General features: G+C 42.6%; 1 protein-coding gene across 7 annotated transcripts in view; it reads left to right on the top strand.

Annotated features, from left to right (window-relative positions):
• The window catches only part of vps13c (vacuolar protein sorting 13 homolog C), a 77,734-nt gene that overhangs the window by 21,476 nt on the left and 29,790 nt on the right, over positions 1-26,468 (top strand). For 5 of the 7 annotated variants that reach the window (XM_035416754.1, XM_035416755.1, XM_035416752.1 and 2 more), the window contains 37 exons: positions 213-322; positions 432-491; positions 1,628-1,687; positions 1,975-2,055; positions 6,096-6,153; positions 6,786-6,913; positions 7,475-7,581; positions 7,908-8,079; positions 8,429-8,491; positions 8,934-9,066; positions 9,413-9,507; positions 9,699-9,841; positions 10,370-10,562; positions 10,869-10,983; positions 11,281-11,417; positions 11,500-11,632; positions 12,117-12,234; positions 12,861-12,993; positions 13,680-13,761; positions 15,141-15,241; positions 15,903-16,056; positions 16,455-16,534; positions 16,711-16,770; positions 17,761-17,911; positions 18,033-18,149; positions 18,413-18,516; positions 19,188-19,355; positions 20,698-20,733; positions 22,184-22,488; positions 22,697-22,844; positions 22,953-23,085; positions 23,201-23,319; positions 23,565-23,721; positions 24,221-24,300; positions 25,325-25,384; positions 25,649-25,805; positions 26,019-26,138. In XM_035416754.1, coding sequence (XP_035272645.1) covers positions 213-322; positions 432-491; positions 1,628-1,687; positions 1,975-2,055; positions 6,096-6,153; positions 6,786-6,913; positions 7,475-7,581; positions 7,908-8,079; positions 8,429-8,491; positions 8,934-9,066; positions 9,413-9,507; positions 9,699-9,841; positions 10,370-10,562; positions 10,869-10,983; positions 11,281-11,417; positions 11,500-11,632; positions 12,117-12,234; positions 12,861-12,993; positions 13,680-13,761; positions 15,141-15,241; positions 15,903-16,056; positions 16,455-16,534; positions 16,711-16,770; positions 17,761-17,911; positions 18,033-18,149; positions 18,413-18,516; positions 19,188-19,355; positions 20,698-20,733; positions 22,184-22,488; positions 22,697-22,844; positions 22,953-23,085; positions 23,201-23,319; positions 23,565-23,721; positions 24,221-24,300; positions 25,325-25,384; positions 25,649-25,805; positions 26,019-26,138 — 4,371 coding nt within the window. The remainder of the gene's footprint in view (positions 1-212; positions 323-431; positions 492-1,627; positions 1,688-1,974; positions 2,056-6,095; positions 6,154-6,785; positions 6,914-7,474; positions 7,582-7,907; positions 8,080-8,428; positions 8,492-8,933; positions 9,067-9,412; positions 9,508-9,698; positions 9,842-10,369; positions 10,563-10,868; positions 10,984-11,280; positions 11,418-11,499; positions 11,633-12,116; positions 12,235-12,860; positions 12,994-13,679; positions 13,762-15,140; positions 15,242-15,902; positions 16,057-16,454; positions 16,535-16,710; positions 16,771-17,760; positions 17,912-18,032; positions 18,150-18,412; positions 18,517-19,187; positions 19,356-20,697; positions 20,734-22,183; positions 22,489-22,696; positions 22,845-22,952; positions 23,086-23,200; positions 23,320-23,564; positions 23,722-24,220; positions 24,301-25,324; positions 25,385-25,648; positions 25,806-26,018; positions 26,139-26,468) is intronic. The other 2 variants (XM_035416758.1, XM_035416759.1) reach the window with 1 other exon arrangement.

Raw genomic sequence — 26,468 nt, forward strand, 5'->3', positions numbered from 1 at the left:
TTCTCTGTCTTCTTTTCATGAGATGCTATCTTCTAATGCATTGTATTGTCAGAGTTTTGATGACGTTTGTATGAGCAGTTCCTCTCTTTCCTGTCCCTCTGCATTGCGCGTAGTAATGTAATGTGAGCGCAGTAGTCCCATGGGCCAAACTTGCCGAAGGCTAAGATGTAACGTGTCCGCACAGCCCTCTAAACATCGTGCCGACTTTTCAGACAAAACGCAAGACGAGAAGAAGGACACTTTCGCCGAGAAGATGGCCACGCAAGTCATCAAGAACCTGCAAGTGAAGATCACCAGCATCCACGTCAGATACGAGGACGACGTGAGTCGCCGCCTTCGTCTTCCCCTTCGCGCGCCGGAGGGGGCGGGTCATTGCTCCCCCTCACCCAGTGTGCCTGCGCTTCACACCCGTCTGCTTTGACCCCCCCCAGGTGTCAGACCCCCAGCGGCCTCTTTCCATGGGCGTCACCCTCGGCGAGCTCAGCCTGCAGGTGTTGTATAGCATCTTACGCTTTAATTCAATGCTGCTCCATCTTTATAAAATGTTTTGGATTAAGGCTACTTTATGTATAGGGTGATTGCAGTGGAAGGGGGGTTTTGTGTGCCAAAAATATCCACGACATGCGATAAACACGTCTTAATGTCAGAACTGGTGCTGGGTTAGATTTGAAGGGAAGAACGTACTGTACACTGCTTATTGGTTGTACAACAAAGGCAATGTTTTTTAGCAGTAGATCTTTAGGTGCACCTACTATCTTCGTTAGTATCTTTGAAACATTGTTCTTGTTATTTTGGGGGCATGGCACTGTTTGCAGAACAGGTTTTTATTGCATACGTGCAGTTACAACCTGAACATTTGGAGAAGGGTTAAGTTATGCAAAAAAAAAAAAGCAGATGTACACTCATTAATAGGCTTTTAACAGCAATGTCAACACTGGTGGCCTGCAAGCTGTGGTGTGCGGAGGTTATTTGAGTTATTCGGAATAACGAAGACTGAACGCTGTTGTCTGAGCGCCAGGTTAGGCCCGGTGGAAGTAACACAGGGGTGTAAATATTAGAGTGCGTCAGGCCCACGCGTCATGCCACGCCACGCCACGCCACGCCACGTGAGGGCACATCAGGGCAGCCATGCAGGGTGCCGTCTCACGCTCGAATATGTGCGCAGACGGGGCTATGGGTCGCTCTACCTGAGTCTGTTTACCTCAGGCACACACGTAACTTTAGCAGCCCTCACTCACTGACTGCTGTCATAGTGAGTGTATTAATAGGTGAGGATTAATCTGGAAACTGCCTCATTGTCTAAATTAGAATTTTTTTCCTACACACCACAGTACAGTACAAGTCTTTTCTAAGCACATAGACCTATTATTTTTTTACTCTGATGAACTTGTGTATTAAATCATCCCATTACCTAGTTTTAGAAAGCAAATGGAGCTCATTTTTATCCAAGCTGTGGGAGTTTAGTACCTGTGGGCAAATCGGCATGTGCATGTATGCTATGTAAAAAAGAACAATTGTGTCTGTCTATATGGAGCTGACCTGTTGAAACACAGATAAAGAGCCATAAGTAGGCTGTTGCCAAAATGTTGTCAAAATTCTCAAAATCTTCCTATAATATTTTGTTTAGACAACAGATGAGAATTGGAAGGCTTGTATACTGAACGAAGCAGCCAAAATCATCTACAAGGTAACTATAGTAACCTTTTTATTTTGGAAAAGGAAGTCTTGCACATACATTTAATGGATTATTTTGCTATTGCTCTCTTGCCGTTAATTATGCCATTTACACTGTTATTTGTGTGGGTAGTTCTGAATACTCGAGAACTGTAATCAGGCTTTTCAAGAGCATTCAAATGCATTGTCAGTAGTTAGATGACAAATTTCACCAAAATGCCTTGAATGTACTAGTTCTGTGGCATCTGTATGGCATATAAATTGGATTGGAAGGAATGTACTAACTGTGTTCTGTTCTAGCTGGGCCGTTTAGAATGCCTGTGTGCCTATTGGAATGTCCACAGTTCGATGTTCTACAGAGGCTCATGGGACGAGATAGTGGTAAGGCGCATTATCTGACTATTCACAATTACCCTATCTCTGCTTATGTGTTTATTCTTTGAATTTCATGTGAGCCAAATTCAGTTGTAGATCCAGTCAGTAAGAACTGGCCTCATGCGCTTTTTCAATCGGAAGGAGCATGCCTTTGAGTTAACAGGGGGCGTTGTATGCGTAAAGCCCACTGACTCTGGATGAGTCAGGCTGTTAGCTACTGGGGCTGAGATCATTGCTACAGAATGTCTTGTGTAAAGAACACGTCGCCGGTACTACCTGGTATAGGGTAGTACCGGCAACGTTTATATTTTTGACCTAATGATCTCAGCTGCTGATCAGAATTCTCTGTGGACTTTTATATCATATGAAATAATTTGTTATGAATGAAATTAGGTATCTGCTGTAAAGAAAATGCAATGTCCCATATTTTATTTATTTATTATTTAATATATTTCATTACAGCACAGTCAAAAAACAAAAAACTACAAAACGCATAAAATACCTTTCTGGCCTACTGTATAGAAAGCATAACTTTTAATAGGCAATTTATATATTATAATATAAAATAATGAAACCTGATTTATCCACAAGCTGAAATGAGTTTGATTGACTCTCCTTTAAAGCCCTTAAAAACAAGAATTTTCAAAGAAATATCTGAGATACATTCAGTGTGCCTGCTGATGGCTTATGGACCTCATAGTGTTTTTAACCGGCAGTCAGTTAGTGGAAATCCTCAGCCAGTATAACATTGCTTGGGATGTATATGATTTCCATTTTTACAACTGAACACTAACTAAATTAAATTAAGTGAATAAATAAATAAATAAAATATGGGTAAGAAAGACTTGCAAACCTGCATAGTCTCTATAAACACATTTGCCTGCAAGACATAGGATCCATGGTGGTATGCCTAGCGTGCATGTACCTGTAGCTGGTCCCTCACACACCTGCCAAGGGCTGTGTAGCCACCTCAGTCAACAGGTACTCTGTATAGAGCCCATGTGACTGCGGTCTGTACATAAAACTAATGTACAGTACACGCTGCTTCCTCCAATCTGATTTGGCTTCTGTAAGCATTCGGTTTGTATCTGAGGTTTTTTTTCCCCTAAATCCTTCGCATCAGTTTGGGAGATGTGGTTTGGCATGTCATGATTGATTGTTCATTTTGCTCATAACTGTAATTCCTTTGATTGGAAATTTAATTTGAGGGCCAGATTTATATGTATGTATGCGTACAGTATATTGGCTGAGGTATATGAGGGTTTGGATCGAATAGAAAGTCTGAAGACTACAGGATAGTTTTGTGTTTGCCTTAACACTAATGGCACTGGGACATGTGCTTGTAGAAGCTCTTTCTTCATTGACATTCTGTCTCTGGATGAGGGCAGCAAGTACATCTCATTTCCTCTGTATACTCACACTGCTTTTAGTGTAGTGGTGGGGGGGGGGGGGGCGGGTTCTGCCTACATACTGCACTCAACAGGAGCTGAGCAGATCCTGAATATAATAATGTATTTGTAGAATGACATGGATGTCCCATTACAGTGCCATTGTGAGGGCTCTGGTGGAGGCCATTCCATGGATGTTATTCTGAGAAGTGCTACTTGTTTTGAACGCCAGCTCCCACTGACTCAGTATTTCTCCTTTGCTTACAGTCCTGAAAAACAGCTCTGATACATTCTTACAGCTTAACATTGTTACTGCAGCAGGCAGCCACCAGACAGCTAATTTCATAGCTCTTCTGATGTTACAGGAAGTGGCTCTCGGGTTTTTATGTGGTTACCACAACTGACATTGCCTTATTTGTTCTGGAAAGGAGTCTCAAAAAATGAAGAAGTACAATGAAATGGTATCATAATAAATGGTAATATTGATATTGTTGCTCAGCAAACATTATTGGTAAGATTAACCTGTCTAGCTCAGTCTGTTGTGTCATTGTTTTTAATCAGCTGCTCCTTTTGAAATGGCCATGTGTTCATCCCATTGCTCACATGGTTCACCTTTAAAAAATGCTTGACATTACATTCAGTGAATTATTGGTGGATGTCCAATAGCCATTTTAATGCTATACAGGATACAGTACAGGTAGTGTTGTCTCTGGCCAGAGAAAAATATTCTCAGAAATAGCTGCCTCATCCAAATAGTCCTATCCATGGTATGACGTCTTCCCTGCTAGTCTCTCAAACAGGATTAGAGTTCAGTTTGTTCTGGTTATAGCTGCCGTTAGTGTTAGCGTCAAAGTTATGAACATCTCCTACGCAAGCAGGGTATGACTGTCTGTTTAGATAGTACATTTTGTTTTCATTTGTCAGTGTGTCAGCTTGTTTGCATGGCAGTGGAATCGGGGCTCGTTACTGTAATCAGTGCTCTCAAAGGTGTGAAATGAAGGATCAGTCATGTGATCAGTCATCACCAGCTATATGCTGTAACAAGAGAAATTAGACACCGCTGGGTGCTATGCAGAGGAGCTGCTCCCTCTCTCATCACATGGAGAACATGTTTTGCCTCGTGCTCATCACCTCTCCAGTATACATTTTAAACTAGAGGGACCAGACAACCTGGATGGCCAATGTAGTATACACTTTTAAACCATATAGCACTTGGACCTGGCCAGGTCACAGTCAGTATTTTTTTATCTCCTTTTTCATTATAAAGCTGGAATCAGTCTGGCTCATTATAGCCCTTTCGCATTGTAGAACTGGAATTAAGTTAGCTTCCTCAGCTCAGGTTTCGGTTATTTTCCATTATTCTTTATGTCGTGCCTACCTCAGCCCGCTATTGGTACTGAAGCTGGCTGCAGTACTTGGCAGCTGGTCATTGGTTGAGTCATCAAGCAGCATACAATACTGTACCTGTACATACCTGCCTGTACTTTTAACTGAGTTGGGGGTCATCGTTACAAATTGTAAAGATAAGCACATTCGTTGAGGCATGTTGAAGGATGCTCAAACATTCAGCGTGACATCATGTGCTACAATTGTGTTTGAGGTCAATGGCTGTCAAACACACGTAGTGTACTGGGTCACCATGCTTTGTCTCTTGTCAGTGGTGCTGTAGTGGATCAGTTAGCTTAGGTTCCTTCTCTTGCTAGCTTTGCTAGCTTGGCTCCATCTCTACAAGGTGAAAGAAGTAGATCTCCCCCATTCTTCAAGTGGTTTGTTTTTTTATGGTACCTGCTCACCTGGAAGCTTTATGTAATAGTCTGTGTTTGAGAGTCCAGGCAGTGGCCATTAAGATGGGCTGACTCTGGAATCAGTATTATTTGCAGTTGGTGCCCCAGCCTACGTCATTTTAAGAGATTTATGAAGACTCCTTTGTGCAGATGGACAGGCTAATTGCCCTCCAGGAGGATGCGTAATGTTTTCTTAATGGCCATTCAACCAAGCTCAGACAGAGGTTCCTGACGTGGCCAGTATGTGTGCAGTCCGGGGTTAGGGGACGAGTGGGGGGGGGGGTTCCGGATTTGTGTAGTGGAAGGTAAATCCATTAATCCAGGGCATTAATCACATATATAATTTATTTGTTTTGCCAATTCTCATATTCAGTGCAGCTTTCATCACCTCCGTATCACATGTATATTTATACTGATATTTTTTGACAAGGGTTAGTACCTTTCTTAAGAGTGTAAGTGCTATTGTAGCATGGGGTGAAATTTGTGCAGGAACTTGGTGTCCTTACAACATGATCATTATAGTCTTTAAGAACCCTAAATCTTGTTTTAATACTGGAGTATGTTGAAGAATTTTGTTTTAAAGTAATACTTCCTCTTGACAAAACATGTCACAGACTGTTATATTGATAATGTTCAATCCTTACTTTGACCTCTGATGTTTTTCTGTAGAAAATTAGCTGCTTTAGGTTTTGAAATGCTGTTTGCTAAAGGTCAAAAAAGTGAATATACAATGCGTATCCATGAAGGTGTCTTGTGTACATGAATAAAATTTGGACTGTTTTTGTAGTTTATCTGTTACTGTGCATGTGCATGATCATAAAGGTGCTTGTAATTTTTTCTCTCTCTGAGTCCTTTGTCTTATTTTTTTTTGCAGAACAAGCTGAAAGCAGGAATTAGTACTAAAGACCAGGAGCTGAAGGAAAATCAATATAGTACGTACGCAGAGCCCAGAAAGCTGATTGAAATTAGCATGAGAACAGGGAGATTGTCTTTCCCCTGTTTTTTTCCGGAAGGGTTCCTTTTGCTCTCCATGGCAACAGAGCAAAGAGACAAGGAAACCCATGGAAATCCTCTCTTTTGTCCACGAGAGGCTTTTATCTCAAGACACCTACACTAATACGAGTGTTCCTGTCTGTGCTGATGCATTCAACCAGCCTGCCTTATCTCACATAGCTGCTGTGCCAATAATATGAAATAAAGGGGAAATATATTGGAGAGAATTTTATTTGACAGGTTTATTGCGCACAAATTTTGAACGTGCAGACATATTTGTGTTGTCTTGTGTTAACATGGTAGATCATTGTCTGTTTAAAACCTTAGAAAGCTGTATTTTAACCTTCAAGCCCCTGGCTGTTTTGTAAAGTTTGTACCAATTTAATTATTTAGGTAAATTCTGACAGTAAATGATTTAGTTACAGCTTGTGAAGGTATCAAAGTCTACCTAGCAGATGTTTAGCTTTTAGCTTGTAAGAGGGTCACAGTCAGGCCACATTCAGGAAAACCACATATGATGGTTCTGCAAGTGTAGAATTAATTTTGTTTCGCCTCTTTCCTTCATATACAGTTTTCAAGCCAATCTTTGCCTCTGCAAAAATATGCATCAACCCTAATGCTGAGACTGAATTGAATTCACCAAAAGCCAACCTCCACCTAGAGGTGCAGAACATTGCATTTGAGATGACCAAACCCCAGGTACAGTCAATCAACTAGCTCTGAATAATCAAAAAGCTCTGCTTTTTCAGACAAACCCTGAGATATTGCCAGATATAGTAAGTACCGTGAATTACTTAATGTCCAATAAAAAAAGAATAAGTGAAAGTGCTTTTGTATTAGGGAATGGCGAGGCCCATTTTGGGCAAGGTTCATTTTGGAGGTGCGAGCAATATGAAGCCAGCACCATTATTTAATGTCACGCAGTTGTTGAGAAAGCATTTGCATGCTTTATTGTGTGATTGTTTTGTGAGAATTTCCTGCCTCGTGTTGTGTGTACTTAACTGCACATGTTTCATGTTTGACTTTTGGGTGTTTTTCACTGGCTGTGTGTTTCCGCCGCATGTCTCCTCTGAAGTGTGCCTTTGGGCCGTTGTCTTCTGCTAACAGAAATCAGCGGTAAAATCAACAGAGGGGTTGGATTTACCCAGCAGTCATGTAATTCAATGCCCAGTGCTGAGAAATGCCTTGCATTATTGTAGTCGCACTGACGTGAAATCCCCTAGCTGTATTTATCTAATGCGCTGTTTTTGTGTTTTGCAGTACCTTACTATGATTGACCTCCTTGAATCTATAGACTGTATGGTTAAAAACAGTCCATACAGGAAATATAGGCCAGACGTGCCCGTACACAGAAATGCAAGGCACTGGTGAGTCCGTGGCTCTGGACAAAGGGTGATCCTGTCCAGTGCCGTTTAATATTTTGTGAACACAGTAGCATTTATGAGCTCATTGTAAAAAAGACAGAAGTCCGGGTGAGCCAAAATAGATTACCATCTACTCCACTGCACTTACTCCTTTGTACTTCTGCTTTGAACTGTACTCACTTATTCGCTGTCATGCTGAGCATTGTTTCACAATAAACAGGCAGGAATCAGTCAAAGGTTTCATCACTGTTTCACTGATAGAATGCTGTGATGTTTGCTAATTGAAAACCCCTCAGCAGCTACAGGTGTCCATGCGGTTGCTCTTGCAGGTGGATGTATGCCATTAACGGCATCTTAGAAGTACACATCAGGAGATTCAAACAGATGTGGTCGTGGTCACACATCCGTAAGCACAGACAGACCCTGAAGGCTTACAAGCTGGCGTACAAAGCCAAGCTTACACAGGGCAAGATCAAGGACGATGCCGAAAAGCAAATTCAGGTGACATCATTGGTATCATCGTCATGTGTTTCAATGTGTACTTGTGGGATTTGTTTTATTATATATGTATTTAAAATTAATTAATTGATTTTCATTTTAATTGTGTTGTATTTGGTGGGTGGGGTGGAAATAACTGTTATACACCTTGGTTGGACTAATAGTATCATGGATGAAGAGCTCTTTTGGCCCATACATATAAAATTTTATTCTATTAGTTTTTTTTATAATATATTTTTATATATTTTTATTATATTATTTATAATATTATATTATATATTTTTGAGCTCAGTATTGCCGTCCACTATGAATAACAAAGTGAAACTTTGTAAAAACTTTTTCTTGTCTACAGGATCTGGAAAAAGTCCTTGATGTCTTTAACATTACCTTAGTTCGTCAGCAAGCACAAATGGAGGTCTGTATCACTTTTCACACCACGTTTTCCTTTTTGTATATTTTGTGTATGTGTGTGTGTGCGTGCGTGCGTGTGCGTGTGTATGCAAACAAACATGTATACATTCAGGCCACTTCCCCTTAGGTTTCAGTGCACATGGGTCAATGCACAACATTGCTGCTTTTGTAAGCTGACTAAATTCAGCCCATTGAGAGCTGGGTACTTAAAATATTTGCTACAAGTATTCCTATTAGAAGCAAGAATGCTAGCATTGTAGAACTTTCACTGGAACTAAGGGGGCTAGCCCAAACCATGAAAAACAGCCCCAGACCAAGGGGTATCAAGATACTTTTGGTCATATAGTGTATGTCTTCACTGTCATAACCTGTGCTGCCTATTCTTGCTGTCAGGATGAGTGTGGAAAGGATATATTATAGTCAGTTTCCCCTTCTCCCTGCTCCAGGTGATCCGGTCAGGGCAGAAGCTGGTGGCGAAGAAGGCCGCGGCACAGAAGCAGGGGGGTGGCTTCTTCAGCAGCTTCTTTGGAAAAAAAGAAGGCAAGAAGAAAGAGCAAGAGGATGCCAAGGAGTCTGACAGTGAGTCAGCTTGGTTTTACCTCACCCAGCGCAAAGAGTGCCAAGATGCACATTGCCAGGCTCATAAACACACACACACACACACACGCACACATACATATGCACGCACACGCTCTCACATGCATATTCACATGGATACACACACACACAGCGACATCTACTGTGAACGAAAACCAGTAATTTTCCATTTGAATATTTCTAAATGGATCCTCTATGTATAGCCTTAACCCTGGAACGGTTTTGATTGTGACCGAAAATATGTGGAAGCGAAAATGCCTGCAGTGCATGTGAAATGGATTTTCTTTTTACTATTGTTCATTAATGGCTTTTTATTTACTCATCACAGGCATAGATGAATTGATGACTGCTGAGGAGAAGGCCAAGCTCTATACTGCCATTGGCTACAGTGGCAGCTCGCATAACCTGGCCTTGCCCAAGCAGGTTTGTGATTGGTCAGATCACCATCCCCTCTCTGTCTGCCAGTGAGGGCATTATTTATAATGTATTTATTTGAAATTATTTATTTATTAGCTGGATAATACCCCTTGAGATGTCACATCTCCTTTTTAAGGGGGTCCAACAATACACAAACATCAGACAAATCCCATTAATCCCATATTCTTGTTTTTTAGTATGTGGCTGTAATTGTGACCTTCAAGCTGTTCAGAACTTCCATCACTGTGCGAGAAGAGCCTGATGTTCCTGAGATCCTCAAAGTCCAAATGATCGATCTGAGTACCACAATATCCCAGAGACCCGGAGCACAAGCTATCAAGTAGGCCTCGTCCTGGTCTTTTGTTTTCTTCCGCTTAGTCTTCAGGGACCTAGTGCTGTTAGAGAAAACTCTGGGAAATGTTTGGTTGGACACCTCCTCTGAATCACATGGTATCATTTCTAGTTTGCCAGAACTTTCTCCAGGACCTTTTGAGTGTTTTTTTAGAATTACTTAGAAATGAAGGTGAAGTTGCAACACCGATAGATATAATGACAAATGGTGTGGTAACTATTTCCTATTTTAATGAATATCTTCATGAGATTGTGTAACGTTACTGTCGAGTCTTTCAATACTTGACCCAGTTTGTGCACTGTGGTGAAAGTTGAGGGCTGGAGGCAGACACACAATTCATTTATCATTCTGCTGGATGTTTACACCCCCACTTACAGACCTGGACCCGTGCCTCTCTTTGTCTCAGCCTCCAATGAGTCCTCCACGCTCACACACGCATAGATGCACTCTGGTACACACACATACAAACGTGCGCACATCACTCTCTCACACTCGATTCTCTCTGTGATCTTCCAGAGTGGAGGCCAAGCTGGAGCACTGGTATGTGACTGGTCTAAAGCAGCAAGGGGCTGTTCCCTCCCTCATCGCTTCGGTTGGAGACTCCACCTCCTCCCTCCTCAGCATCCTGTTTGAGTTGAACCCGGAGGAAAGCAGCGCTGACCAGCTGCTGACGGTTCAGTCCCAGCCCGTTGAGATAATCTACGATGCCGTGAGTGCAGAACTACCACCTTGCCCCCTGTCATTCTGTTTTGGGGTTCCTAGGAATTTGGTTGCGCTTCAGTTTGCAACAGAAGAGTAGAGGGCCTAACACTGACCCATGAGGAACATATCAAGCTTTTAACAAATTGGACTTGTAATCTATCAGGAATTTGCTTCAGATGTATCAAAGGTATTGAATTTGTGTTGAAGACTTTGTTAGCCTTCAACGCCATTTGCATATCGTTTGGTTAACTTTACCAACCGTTGTTATATTTCAAAGCCACTCATTTTAACTTGTTTCAAATGTTTCCATCAGCTGACAGTAAATAGCATGGCTGAGTTCTTCAAGACAGAAAAAGGGGTGGATTTAGAAGTGCTGACGTCTGCCACTCTCATGAAGTTGGAGGAGATTAAAGAGAAGACTGCTACTGGTACATTATTGATTTATTTGTTGACTTATATTTTATTCAATGTGTTATGTATTGTTGTCCAAACACACCAATAGACCAAATACAAGGAGATACAAAGGCAAAATACAAATGTATGATTGTGTCAGTGTAGCATGACTGTAATTATTCAAATATTCTTTGATCACACAGAGCAGTGAATACCTCAAAACATTAATATTTATATACTCTGAATTAAGACTAAAAGCAGAGTTGTGTTTACTCAAAAATTTTTAGTTTGCCCATGGCCGCTCTGAGAATTCTTTTGCTTATCATCACTAGGTCTTTCACATATAATCGAAACACGAAAAATTCTGGACCTCAGGATCGATCTGAAACCATCATACCTGCTGCTGCCAAAGACAGGCTTCTATGATAAGAAGTCAGACCTGATGATATTAGACTTTGGTAGTTTACAGGTGGGTGTAAAACCATTTCTTTGCCTATGCATTTGTATAGCTGTTGTAGGGTGAATCATATCCTTAAAACTGTGTTCTGCAGCTGAACAGTGTGGACCAGGCAAGCCACCAGCAGGTGTCTGCCAGCTTCTCCTCGTTGGAGGAGATAATGGACAGAGCTTATGAGAGATATTCTCTTGAGCTTCGAAGTGTCCAAGTGCTCTACAGCAAATCAGGTGGGTCCAGGTTCTGCCCAATCGTGTTTGGGATTTGTCCGGGTAGCAGGCTTCACTTTCATCTGCAGCTTGTGATAGCAGGACTCTTCTGTCATTTCCTGTTGTTTTCACATTTAAAATCTTTTTTTTTCTTCAGCTTTGAGTAGGATTTAAGAAAACCCTCTACACAGTTTTCATGTCAATGGGTTTCCTTAAATCAGTCAGACAAACTGCAATCATGAACAGTGTCAACCTGGGAAATTGTTCCCTCGCCTCGTTTTGCCAATTCCAGGAAACCCCAGCAAAAAACATGTGGGTTGCTTAAATGTCACAATAATTAGGATGTGAATTCACTGAACTCATGCACATTAAGTAGCTTGGTAGAAGAACCATTTGCATATCTTTCCACTTTTAAAACGTGATTTTGATTTGTCTTATTGGTATGAAAGGCTGTTTATGGGGTCGGGTGGCTGTATATGTGATCACGCTGTACTTGCGTCCACAGGGGATGAGTGGGAACGCGCTCGCCTGCAGGGCTCCTCCACACAGCACATCCTCCAGCCGCTGGACTTCAAGGTCCAGCTGGCCAAATGCATGGTGGACAAAGACGCCAGGATGCCCAGGTCTGACCTTCTCCAGCTTAAAAAACTATTACTTTATAAATAAATACTAAATGCACCAGTATCTACATGATGAAGCATGAGTTAGAATATCAGATGACAGGCAAGAGTTGCAATTTTATAATATTTTTACCCTTACATTCCAGTGAAACTGTAATATATACTATATATATACATATATATATATATATGTATATCCCCACAATCCAATTTATGGACACTGATATTTTATGATTCATATCCAGTATTCTTTGTCACTTCTTCATCATGTGATACATAATGCAAGCACTATACTATTTCAGCCTATCACAGTTCAGTTCTAGGTATTGACCTGGATTTTGAAAGCCCTGTACTGTATATATCAAAGCAACTACAGTATTAATGAATGCCTCAGTCACAATAAGCTTGAACTGCGTTCTACAGATGTGAAATTTTGATGTTGAAGAAGTTGCTTTCAAGTGGCTGAGTTTTCAAAAGACTGATCCCAGTCTATAGTACATGTGAATGCAGCTATGGTGCAGCCTCAGGCATTCATAGCTCTTCCGTGTGCACAAGTGTTGAATCTTTCACAGCGCAAAATCTTCATCCTGAAGGAGCTTCTTTCAAATGGCTGGTTGGTTGTCGCACAGGTTCAAAGTGTCCGGCGAGCTTCCGCTGCTGCATGTTAAGATATCGGACCAGAAGATCCAAGGGGTTTTTGACCTGGTCACCAGTATCCCCCTGCCACAGATGTCCTCCACCCCAAGCACCCCCACAGGAAAGGTCAGCTCACTGCATATACAGGACTTTCAAGGGCACCTAGAGCTGTTCTCTTAGAACACTAATGTACCTTTCAATGACCGTTTAATGCTAGAAAGAGTTCATTCTAGCATTAATGTTGTTACAGTAGCATTAGCACTGTCTTGGCTTGGTAAATATGCATGGCGAATGCTAAATTTGATTAAATCATAAGCGTTGGCTGTGACTAAAGAGATTCAAGTGTAGATAGGTGTGAACATCCTGAAAGCAGAAATTTGGGAACACGCTGTACTTAATAGCAGGTGTTAATTAATTTGGTGGGTCTCTGTGCCGTGCCGCCACTTCTGAAAGACACTTTCATCACCGCCGAATTTTGCACGCGTCGTTTAAAGGAACTCTTGCATTTGGATGTGGTGAATTAATTCAATCAATGCATAAATAAATCCATTACACTGTAATAAAAGTTCAAATGTCTTTTGAAAGGTGATGAAAGGGGTGCCCACAGAATTTATTATTAATGAAAATGTGCGATCGCGCAGCTGCCAGCTATGGATAGCGCTAATCGTTTTCTCTGAACTCTCTGCATTAGTATGGCATTGCCTGTATTGCACTGTGATGGGGAATCCCTTGTACGTTGTACTCAATTTTGAATTGGATTGATTATGACCTCAGATCTCCCAGGTTATGACTGCTAACCACTTCTTGTTCAGGTGCTTGCTGTGCCCTTAACTGAAGTCAGGCCTCGAATGCTTAGCCTGGATCCTTCGGCCCTCCTAGAAGTCATCGAAACAGGTTTGCGCCTTAATTTTGCAGATGTATTAACTTTAAGATATTATATGCAATGGATGTATGTAGTTAATAATAATATGTGAACATGTTGCATCACTTTGCCCTTATATGCATGTAATACAGTAATGCATTGTACAGATGTTCGTGTGTGTGGTATCTCAGGAGCACAGAGGTCAGTTATTCTGTCTTAATGGTACAACAGCTACCCCTGCTGGATATGACTTTATTTTTTTTTATTTTTTAATCAAGAATATGAGAGAAACTCATGTACCTGTCACATTGGTAATGACTAAAGACTCTTGCCATATACTGTATAACAAAATAAAATATTTACATGAACGAGCAGACCTGTATATTGTTGTGTAGTGTGCACTCAACACAGGTGCAGTCCCTACAGGTCAACTTGCTCATTGATCATGTTTTACATGCATATTAATGTATTCTTAGTGATGTTACCCTGAACTTTCGAGTGCTCTGAGTAGGTCATATGAGTCATATGAATATGACCCGTTGCATGGAATCTTCAGACCTAATGCACTCCCTAGCCAGCTGTCGTAGAGAGATTAAAAAAAACATGTATGTGTATGTGCAGCCATGGCAAGGCACAAGTCTGCCTGTCAGTAATGAAAGGGATGAATATTTTACACTTTCTGGACAGGAGAAAACACTGTAACAGTGATCTCTTTCAAAAAAGTTGCTGAAAAGATATTGATGTTCACAATAAGATAATTGACTGTTCACAATAAGCTATTTTGCAAGAGTGCAAAAAGAAAAAAAAAATTAACAAAATTGAGAATATCTCTCAGTTAATATACCTTGGGGTATGTATACAGGGCTGTCACTTGACCTCCTTATGTCATAGTACTTGTGAAAGGCTTATTCAGAGTATGACCAACCAGAATTGGGCCTATTCTCCAGAATACCTGGTTGTATGTAAATGTATAGGAGTTACTATGTTTCAAGCACTGTGTAATTCATTCAAATAGTGTGAATAAAAATTCACCCATGGCATCATCAAACAGTGCAAGGTATGGTCACCTGACTAAATGGCCGTAACAAACAAATTGCCGGAAAAATAGGGCTGCCAAACCAGGATGCAGGATGTGGTGCAGCTGAGTGTGCTCCATTTCCCCATACCATTTTTCCCTATTTGAATAGCAAATTACATTGACGGTAATGACGGTAGCAGCTGAACATGGCTGGACCTGGTTCATATTTGGATAGGAGGCTCATATTTGGATAGGAGGCCAGGTTTTATTAGGCCAGTGTGTGACAGTCCCATTGCTGTTTACTGTAAAAGCAAGTTCTCAATTGTTGTGGTGAAACGAGTGCATACCTACAGCAATATATCATTTAATAATCACCTTCGGGCCATCTTGCAGATTCTGATGAAGATGCGAGTGAGAGGTCACAGGGTGAAGATGCACAGAAGACCCCATCAGAGGAACTGACTGAAGTGCAGTTTAAGTTTGAAGTCAAAGAGGCATGTTGGTTCTAAATTTAACTGAAATAACTTCACCCCTAAGATAGAGGCATGTTAGCAGAGCATGGTCTGTTGGGATAAGTCCAAATTTAACACATTTAAGGTTTCTTAAACGTATGCTTTAACTTATACCACAGAGCCTAAATAAGTAAACGCTCATATCCTGGCAGTGGGTAACTATTAAGGGTTAGATGCTCTCAACTCTTCTGGAACAAATCAGTATTTTCCTTTTAGCTTGTCTCTGTCTGTGCTTTGTTACATACAGAAATGTTGAAGAATATTTAACTTGTCAGAAAGTAGTTGTTCCAGTTCTACATTAGACCAGGGGCACCTATTGACAATAAGACAGAGTCTATTACTCCTATGGTTAGTGCAATTATTATTGACTTGAAGTCCTAAGATTCAGGCTCTCTGAGGTGTCTTGCCAGAAATGTTGAAGAATATTGAAATTGTCAGAAAGTAGTTCTAGTTGTATATCAGACCAGGTTAGTACAATTATTATTGACGTGAAGGCCTAAGACTATTTAAATTGTCAGAAAGTAGTTCCCGTTCCACATCAGACCAGGTTAGTGTAATTGTTATTGACTTGAGGCCTAAGACTCAGGCTCGCTGAGGGGTCTTTTGCTGCCATGCTGGTCCAACTGATCCGCTCCTCCTCCAGGTTCTGATGGAGCTGACGAGGCAGGCAGACCAGGAAAACACGGTGCTGGCGCTGGGCGTGTCCCAGCTGGGGGCCGAGGGCAAGATGAGAACCTTTGACCTCGCCATCACCTCCTACCTGCGGAAAGTCAGCTTGGATTACTGCGAGATCAGGGGTAGGCCCACCCTGGTCCGTGGAGCTATGACACACTGGAATTGAAGCTCGAAGGCGATGTTGGCTTGTGGGAGGCTTTCTTTTTTGGGAATGGTTTTGTTGCATACGTAACGGTGGTGCTCCAGTCCGTCTCCACATTACACGTCAGATTAATTCATTCAACAGCCCATCTCTCTGAATGGCTTTGTTATGCTGTGACTCTTCTTTGTACCCGGTCGTGCCAACTGCTCGTCACAGGGGAAGCAGGTCTGGTGGTTTTTAAATGAAAGGGTGGTTATTAATGGAAAAAGTGGTTAATATCGGAAAGGGTGGTTATTAAAGGAAAGGGTGGTTATTAATGGAAGGCTGTTGGATATAATCCTTGAAAGGATCTCTAAACATCTTGCTTTTTTGTTTCAGATGTTCAAAACCAGCCACTTCATTTAATCAGCTCCTCCGACAAACATGGATCAGACCTATTAAAAGTGGAGTACATCAAAGTAAGTATTCCGCTCTACTGCCACCATTCTCTCAATCTCTCTTTTCAGAACGGTTTTAGATGTAAGTGGTCTCGCATATGCACGTTGTTGGTTCATTTTTATTGAAATGTGAGAAGAGGCAAGCAAACCACCGTTGTTTCTGCAGTTTTGCTTTATTAATGTGCTGTTTCTTTCAGGCCGACGCAAATGGGCCTAACTTCCAGTCTCTGTTCGATAACACTGAGCAAACGTTGAAGGTGAGTGGTGGAGTCCTGTTTTATTACGGTTTCCGGGGAGCCCATTGATGCAGTTGGAAACCGGACCATGGCGCTGTGTTTTTTTTGGTGTTTCTGTTTACCAAGTTGACTGGAGCCACGCTATATAGCCCCTTTTAACTGTGATTACCCCCCCCCCCCCAGGCTGGGGTTAAATAGTCTCCATTGGCAGTACCAAATATCTACTTCTAATGCTGCTTGGCTATTAATATGCTTTTGACTCTTTGGTAACCCTAACAGCTGAGCATTAGCGTTTTGTTGTGATATTTGCTTTTGAGGAAACGGCAGAAAAAACAAACAGGACATATTTCAGGACTGATAATGCTGTGCTACCAAATGTACCAAACAGAATGAATGTTTCCCTTGTGTCACATTTAGCAAAATGAATGCAGCAGTGTGTATATTAAGTAAATACAATATGAGCAATTAAATATAGCATTAGAAATACTACCGGAAGCCAGTTCCCAAGCTGTGTGTTGCCTGAATGGCAGTTTGTTGATGCACCGCTTCTATGTTGCTCATGAAACACCACCGTTCTTTAAGAAGATTTCTGACTGTGTGCTCTGCATCCTTTGTCCAGCTCTAGAGAACGGCCTAAAGACATTTTGTGTTTCATCTGCTGAACATTTATTGGGAGCTATATTTATGCTATATATAAACTCACATGTTCAATTAATGATTACTTGCTTAAATACGATATGTAGAGCTTAATCTCTTTAGTGTGAGGCTCTATCAGAGCACTTTCCTGATTTTTCTTATAGGTATTGACATCAGTCTGCTGTCTTTGAATCACTTGGTAAAATATGCATTACAACAAGCTGCATCCGTTGGTGGCAATCAGCCACATATGGCATCACCCGATTGTTAAAATGTGGGGATAAGCCCTGCCCCTCACACCTGTGTGGAATTTCTGTGATATAAAATGAGATGAACGCTTGCTTTGTTGAAACTGTCCCTCGTGTTTGATCCCAGGTGGAGTTCTCCTCTTTGGACTTTCTCTTGCACACCAAAGCACTGCTCTCCACCATCAACTATCTGAACGCTGCTCTGCCCAAAGAGCTCACCGCCGCTGTGGAGAAGGAGTCCAAGAAACAGGTGGACAAAGGAGGCAGCGGAAATACCGGTACAAATAGCCATAGCCTTTATCCAATCATTTTGAATGACTACAACTCATCAGGATGTAACAAGCTGTTGCTTTCAGTAGGCCTTACTGTTCTGTTGCACTGTGCCTCCCTCTGTTGCAGTTTCCAGGAGCTCCAAAGACAAGAATGTCTTCAACTTCAAACTTTTCGCCGTGTTGGGGTCATTCCGGGTCGAGGTCTGCGATGACCGACGCAGCATCGCCGACATCCGAATCCAGGGTAGGAGAAGGGCTGGCGAACTGAACACGCCTTTCCGCTTAACGCAGTCATCATTCCTGCTCAGTCAATGAGAAACAGTTTCCGTGTTTTATTCATTATCAGTTTGGAAAGTTAATTTTCATGATTCCTGAGCTTTTGATTGAGTTCAGGCCACATGGTTTGGAATGCTCGAGTCATGCGTATTCAGTTGTATTCAAACTATGATGAAGTGGAAAGCACAGAAGCAACAACTGTTTTTTTCTTCTTTTTTTTTTTCCTTTCAGGGATCGATGGTTCTGTTTTCGTCCAGGCTAAAGAGACGAATGTCTTTGCGAGGTTGCGGGACATCGTTGTGATAGATGTTGACCCAAAAACCATCCACAAAAAGGTAAGTCCGAGCAAACTTGACACACCCTTGATATACTGTAATTGTTTGTTCCAGTTTTGAGTGTAATTTCCTCCAGTTTTGTTGAATATTTTCTTCAATGTTTATGTCTTTTTCATTTCATCTCCTGAAAGAATGTATGGGAAGGGATGTAACATTTCAAGTAAATTTACCATCTAAAGTGTTTCTTGTTACTTTGCCTTTGCTGCAGTATTACTGTAAAAGGCCATATTGTCATATATTAACAGCCATAGCATGGTCATGAGGCCATATTCTAGTGTGCAAAATGTAACTATCTGACGCTGTCCAATTCTGAGATACTTTAAAGACATTAGGCATTCGACGGGAGGCCGTAAATAAAAATAGAAGCCACGGAAGAGCTTGGCACCAGGCTTTCAACTCGCCATTGACACAGCGTGGCCAAATAATCAAGCCGGATCATTTTCACATTTTGCACAAACATGTTAAATGGCAGTCATGAACTAAGCTGCTGATCTGAGAACACTCCTCAGTGTAGTCCAGGTGATGTATCATTCAGTTTTTTTGGAAGGCAAAGCACTAGCTTAATTCCTTGCTACCCCATGTTTCTTCATTGTGGGAGTCGTGTCTCTGGGTGCTGTTGTATGGTAATTTCAGGCTCTTGACTCTGGATGACCGTGTCATTTGCCCCGCAGGCCGTTTCCATCGTAGGAGAGGAGGTGTTCAGCTTCAAGATGACCCTGTACCCCAACGCCACGGAGGGCGAGGGCTACACCGACACCTCCAAGGTGGATGGGAAGGTGACGCTTCGGCTGGGCTGCATCCAGATTGTGTACTTACACAAGTTCCTCATGGCCCTCCTGGTGAGCTCCCCCACCACTCTGCTGTTTTTATTATTATTATTATTATTATTATTATTATTATTTAATTGCCAGATTTTTGTATATATAAAGTGTTTCTCACGACCTTCAATATCAAATACATTTAGATGATTATTTTGGAAAGAAGATCTATGACGTCGTTTGTACTGGACATTGGAAAGTATGTCAGTAAATGGGTGTAACGGTGTGAGTTTGAGTGCATCCTTTCTTTGGGTAGTTTGGCGTATCAGCTGCGTGTAAACACCACTTGTTCTAATTACACTGCAATTTGCACCTCCCACGTCGGAAATCTGCAGGTGGGAATTCAGCGTTAGAGAATGGGATTTGCCATTATTCGGGGAAACGTCTGTGGTGTGTAGAGCAGCGCGTACTGTAGTTCTTTTGAGCCGCATTTCAGATACTGTTTCACAGGGGGATGGGGAGGACGCGGTGTTACATTACAAAGCTTTTGTTCCAGCCATGTTGCGAAAGAAATAAGTAGGTGGTTTCTATTACACAAAGCATCAGCTGCGACCCCTTCTAAATAGCTATTACTATAACTATTTTTGTCTCGTTAAAATGTGAATCAGTACACAGCTACTGTTATGTTAGTTAGGACACCTAGCTATCTGATACAACTGGACAGTCTGATAAATAGCCAGTAAACAAATTACTTGGTATTCAGTTACATCTTCAGAAATGATAATATCATCATATTTAGCATTGTATCCCTAGTCCAAAATTTGCCTTTTCATTTTCTGATTGTTGTCGTTTTCTGATCTGTCTTTATTGAGTAGCTCCCTAACTGTGATAAAATGGACATCACAGCCCAACAAGGAAGGGTTTTGTTTATCTCAAATGGGCATTTTGAATAACACCATTATTTAATGTATCTTTTGTCTTCTGTTGATTTCCATACGATAATTCCAAATACTGATTTTTAAATGTTCAGCATTGGCTTCAGAGGGAAAGGCAGTGAAAAATTAACATCTAAAGGTATGCAATTAGGAAGACTAGAACCAGGCAAGTTTTAAAATAATGTCTGTTCATAATTGCACTTTAAAATGATGTATGTAATGCACAACCTAGCTCTTGAAAGCACCTAGCTCTACATGCTGTCACAGAGGTGTTTTTTCCCAGCCTTCTATGGGAAAACACCTTGGGATTTTTCTGGGAGTGCTGAGGTTCAAAATATGAAATCCCTTATGCAGTACCCCACCAGAAAGGGCCTGTGTATGGCTCTGAGCAGTATTGATTACTGAGTACTGGGGTTTTCCAGTCTCTGTTTCTGTTGCCTTCACTTTCAACTGCATTTTATTCCCCTAAATCTTTCTCTTCTTTTCAGGACTCTCTTAGCTATCAGTATACATCGACCAATGAGGTACAGGCTAATGGCATGTCACCCCACACTTAGCACTGGCCTTGCAACTTCACTCAAAAAGCACTCCTGTTCCATTAACCCGTGCCATGCAGTGGGAACAGGATACAAGCCATTTGCTTTGTGTTTCTGGTGCTCATTAACGACATTATTAACATCGGTAATAACTTCTTTTGCGTGGATGCTAAGCATATTGACCAGAGTTTGGGTCACACATGGAAAATTCCTCCTTGTTTTCAGTCTGTTCGGTGGCTGTTCGGGTGTAACGCCTACGCAGTTCTGGCTAATAAAAGCTGGTTCAGCACGGGTAAACAGCGCTAATGAGAAACAATGTTGGTCACAGCAGTGGAGGAATATTAATGCTCTCCCATGGTGGCTGTGTCAATACAGGGAAAGGAAAGGCTTTCCATCCATTGTGCTAAATCTGTATTAATGATCGCTGTTGTGGGCTAATACATTCCTGAGTGAAAGCCGTGCACATGGGCGAGGAGCCAGCCGATGCTTTTGTGTAAACAACGACCCGCATTCATTCGGCATCTGGTTTTAACTTTCACTCGCAATCAACTGCTATTGTTATTTTATTTCCTTTACGGACAATTTGGAAAATTAGTTTTGCAGTTGCTAAACTCGCTAAACTGTGTTTGTAAATAAAACAAACACTTTGTAAATTTGTAAATGAAAGTTGATCCAAGCTAATGACTAACAATTTAATTGCTTGCTAATCAGCCATTAATTATTTTTTTACTAATGTGATTTTATTTTATTTTTATTATAAAGCTGTTTGTATTTTGAAACAAATTTCTGCTTGTCAGTTTGTATGCCTGTATTTTATGCATTTGAAAGGTCTTTAATTACTGAGTCTGGGCAATCACCTCAATTTGTTTCCCATTGTTTATGGTAATGTAATTGGGTTGACGTGTTGATCAATGACATGATTATCCCAAGGCATTCTTTAATGTCGCTCATTAGGAAATGAGAATGTGTTGCATGCCAGTTTCACTTGTTCCTTTGTGATGCGGGTGAACCCTGGGATGTCACTCAAGTTCCGGAATGTTCCATTCGAGCACGAAAGGGAATGCCCTCCATTTGCAGCGTGAAAATGAAAAGTCTCACTCAGTCACGTCACTTAACAGCTCCCACCACCTTCAGGCCGTGTGCATCCCCCATTTTACGCGATCCTGTGAATCCACCATAAACGAGTGCACCTACACACAGCTGCCCCTTCTCAAACTTGCATTCCCTTATCTTTGCAAATTTGATGGGAGAGAAGTGAGTGGTTGCCTGCTCTGACTCTTCTCTGACTCGTGCATGGCTTTCTAACACTAACGGACCGAAGGGAACGAAAAAGTCACTCAAGAGTTTCATTTTGTAGCTGCATTTCTCCCTCCAGGAGTGATTCGGTGCGCAGATCATCGGTTCACTGATCACGAGGTGTGTGCCCCTCCCCTTCTAGAAATTCGTCGACAACTTCCAGACGGCGAAGGAGGCTCTGACCGCCGCCACGGCGCAGGCGGCGGAGAAGGCGGCGTCCAGCGTGCGCGACTTCGCCCAGAAGAGCTTCCGCCTCTCCATGGACGTCCGGCTGAAGGCTCCCGTCATCATCATCCCGCAGTCTTCCGTGTCCCACAATGCCTTTGTGGTGGATCTGGGTCTGATCACGGTGGCGAACAGCTTCTCTCTCTTGTCCGCGGAGGGATTCCCGCTCCCTGCCGTCGTGGAGAAAATGGACGTCCAGCTCACCAAGCTCAAGCTGTCCAGGTGAGATTTGAACATTGACCTCCAGAAAGATATGTATGTTTCTGCAGGAATGACTGAAGTGTGTGTGGGTGTGCACATGCATGAGCTTGAGTTTGTGAGCATGTGTGCAAATGTGAATCCTTGTGTGTCCATTTGTGTGTGCTGTTTTTTTCACTGTATATGAGGGTTTGCTCAAATGATAATAACACGTTGTTGTATCTGTCTTTAGGACCACTCTGAAGGGAAGCTCCTCCCAGTCTGACATTGAAATCCTGCAGCCCATAAACCTTGAGCTGCTTGTCAGTCGGAATCTTGCCGCATCCTGGTTCACCAAGATCCCCGGAGTGGAAGTCCGAGGAGTTCTGAAGTCCATGAACGTGAGTTTCCTTTCCCAGTGCGTAATGACATGGTTGGAGTGGAAGTCCAGATTTTGTTTAACCACGGTACAGCATGGCACGTGATGACTGTGTTTTCCCTGGCTGCAGATGGCTTTGGGTCAGGAGGACTTCGGTGTGCTCATGAAGATCATCGTCGAAAATATAGGAGAGGGAAGCCAGGATCAGGCACCAGACGTCAAGAGAGGAGACGCCAAAGGGGATGCTGGGACAGACTACAAATGTACCGTAAAACTGATACCAGCGCAGAACCGTGACACTCAAATCCGTTTGTGTTCTGCCCCCTCACATGGGCCCCAGGCTTCACCTTGGTGTTTGTCTTTGTTTCCTTTCTGCAGTCAGAGACAAAGCACAGATCAGTGAGCAGCAGAGGACAGTGGCCCCCTCGCCAGCGGTGGTCAATGGAGGAGGTGGAGAAGACATAATCAACGTCCTCCTGAAGTTTGAAATCCAAGAGGTCTGTCTTTGCAACTGGGCCGACCATTTATACAGCTGTATAACAATGAAAAGAATTTCAGGGCTAGTTCTTAACTGAAGGGTACAGAGCACTACCCGGTTGTATTCTAAACCCACAACCTAATAAACTCCTATCAGCAGTGATGTCTCCATTAGTTGTGTGTTGGTGCTCTGCTGCCCCCTTCAGGCAGTAGTTGCAATTCCCTGATCGGCACGCCCATCACTCTTTGCTGGTGCTGTACACAGGTGGTGCTGACGCTGAAGAAGGCCCGGGACGAGACGGAGTCCCCGTTCCTGGTGCTGCACGCCGCCCATCTTGGCATCGACACACGCGTGCGTCAGTACGACATGTGTGCCAGCACCTACATCAAAAAGATCACCATGAAGTGCCTGGAGTTTTCAGGTCAGTGGAGCCTGTCGCTTCAAGGGCGGACTGCACGCCTTCAACAAGGGGGCATCCGGGGGTTTGGCTACAATGCTGCTGACCTAGGTTGTATTGTGTGTTTTACCTCTATTTCAACAAAAAGCATGTTCACTCAGTGTGATGTGACTTGCTGCAATGCGTACTGTATATATCTGTTTGGTGTACTGATGACACCATTGTATGCGTATAATGTGGTACTTTGTAGTAAGTCTACCTTATACCAAAGACTAGCTTTTCCAGCGGATCACCAGAGTGCATTAAGTACTGTGCCATACCAAATACAACATGCAGACCTCCGTTTGGACCATAGATGCACTTTGAAATCTTTTGGAAATAGGTCTTTGAATTTCTCATTAAGAATTTCACAGCATTTACATATTTCCAATCTAAGGTACTATACAGAAACTATCCTGGGTTTAACCAATAGGTAGTCTTTGTCCAAAAAACGTTCTTTCATCAGTTTTTTGTTTTTCCTAAGATTCCCTTGGTGAGCCCTTGAGCATAATCAGCTCCTCAGTGGAAACTGGTGGCGATCTCCTCAAAGTGCAATATTTCAAGGTAGAGTATCTTTTGGATCTGTCTTACAATCTCACTGTACTGCCTTAATCAGATTTTGTAATCTCTCCATTGTTGTAGGAAGTTGTGTATACGAATAAAATCTTTTTAAAAATCCTTATATATGATCAGTGCTGGTGAATCATTCCAAATTCAGCCATTTCCAAATGGTTCTGTCTGTGACTCTTCGAATTTTTGAGTCCTCCTCAGGAAGTAAATAAATAAGCCAGCTGTTTCCCCGGCATATCACAAGCCACGAGGGGGAAAAGTGTCAGACCATATGCTACCTCTTTACAGGGCCATTTCAGTTCCAGGTACCGAGTTGTAAGGTCACGGCAACACAGGCATTCTCAGTGCTACAGTCTGAAAAGCTCTAAGGTTCCGGGCCCGTTAGACATCCTGTGCAGCTGGCATCGATGGACATTTAACCCCTTTATTTTACAGAGACGGCCGTGCCTGGCACAGCAGGGTCCGGCGAGAAAAATGGTGTTTGAAGAATATTATATACATGTTAATAAATAACAATGCGGCCCTGTACTTGTCTGATTTTGAAGCACTGTAAGATCCTCTTGTCTCCTAAAAGGCCGCTGAATGGAAACACAAAGCATGTTCTGGTAATGGTCATAAATATATTCAATACTTCTTTACATGAATCTCAGTGAGCTTACAAGTGAGAACAGGCCCTTCTCAGCTTCCGTTAGCTTCTGCTAACTCTTTGGCAGCGGCTGGCTTACATTTTGGGTGCACAGTGCGCGTTTTTTTCCCCTTTTGTTGGTAGGCATGTGTGAGGTGGATACTGGCTTTTGGAGTGCTTTGGAGCCAGTATGTCGGTCTTTGGTGCAAGCGATTAATGGTTAATGAGGTTAATGTGCCATGGTTCATTTTCTGCACGGTGATGGAACAGAAGTGTCACGTGATTAAATATGTACCTGTGCAGGCACATATTGTTTGTGTTAGGCTGTCAATAGTGCAGCTCTCTCAGGCTATCAGAACACTGTTTGAACTACATCTCTCTATCTCTCTGCAGGCTGACAGAAATGGACCAAACTTTGCCGTGGTTTTCAAGAACACTGAACAGATGATCAATGTGAGTGACCTGTCCTTTTCCTCTTTCTCTGGTACAACTCTCACACGAGTCAAGCAGCCGTAGGTGTAGAAGGAGGGACAGGGTAATTTTCAAAATCTGTTTCCGTTCTATATCCGCCATCATGGCGAGCACATTTGTAATTCCGGCCCTCTCCTTGCCATCCCCGTGAAACTGGCGAATGGGGTTGTGATAATGGGTAGGCTAATGTGACTGTGAGCCAGTTGCCATGACGCTGGGCTCACAGACCCGCCTCTCCGTTCCCAGGTGACCTTCTCTTCCCTTGACCTGATGCTGCACACCGAGGCTCTGCTCTCCACCATGAACTTCCTGACCGCGGCCCTGTCCTCCGGGGGTGCCCCCTCCCCCGAGAGCCAGCAGAGGCTGCGGGCCGAGGACGGCTGGGCCCTCGCCGCCAAAACAGGTGAACACCCCCCCCATGCGCTCCCCGGCTCCGCCTCCCGGGGTGCATTCTGGGAGCAACCCGTACTCTGTTTGGCATCTCACTCTTGTTCAAAGCTGGTTTCCTCTTCCTCCTCTTATCTGCCTTCCTGTCTTGTTCTTCTCTCTTTCTCCCTCTTGCTGTATACACGTACACACACTCACACACATTTACACATACTTTTCTCACTGGCAGTGTCTCCAGGCTCTCCCTCGGACGGGGATGTGGTCGATCTGAAAATCGTCATGCAGCTCGGTGCTTTCAATGTTCTGGTGTGTGATGAGAGCTGCAGCATTGCCGACCTAAAGATTCAGGGTAAGAAGAACATTAGCGTTCAGAGTATGGGCAGCATTCTAGCAGTTGGGGTAAAACTCACATTAAGGATCCAAGATAACCGACATTTCAGGATTCAGGGTGTGACCAAAATTGCAGGATCCAGGGCATAACCAACATGAGAGTGCGCAATATGATTAAAAGTAGTGTAGGAGTACTGTATTCAGGGTGAGAACAATATTGTAAGATTCAGGTTAAGACCAACACTATAAGATAAAGGATAAGTCCCCATTAAAATAGTAAGATTCAGGGTGAGATGTATTTTAAGATTCAGCGCAAGAATCTTACCAAAATAAAGATTCAGCTTTAGTC

The sequence above is a fragment of the Anguilla anguilla genome, chromosome 5 (genome assembly GCF_013347855.1).
Source record: "Anguilla anguilla isolate fAngAng1 chromosome 5, fAngAng1.pri, whole genome shotgun sequence".
Classification (NCBI taxonomy): Eukaryota; Metazoa; Chordata; class Actinopteri; order Anguilliformes; family Anguillidae; genus Anguilla; species Anguilla anguilla.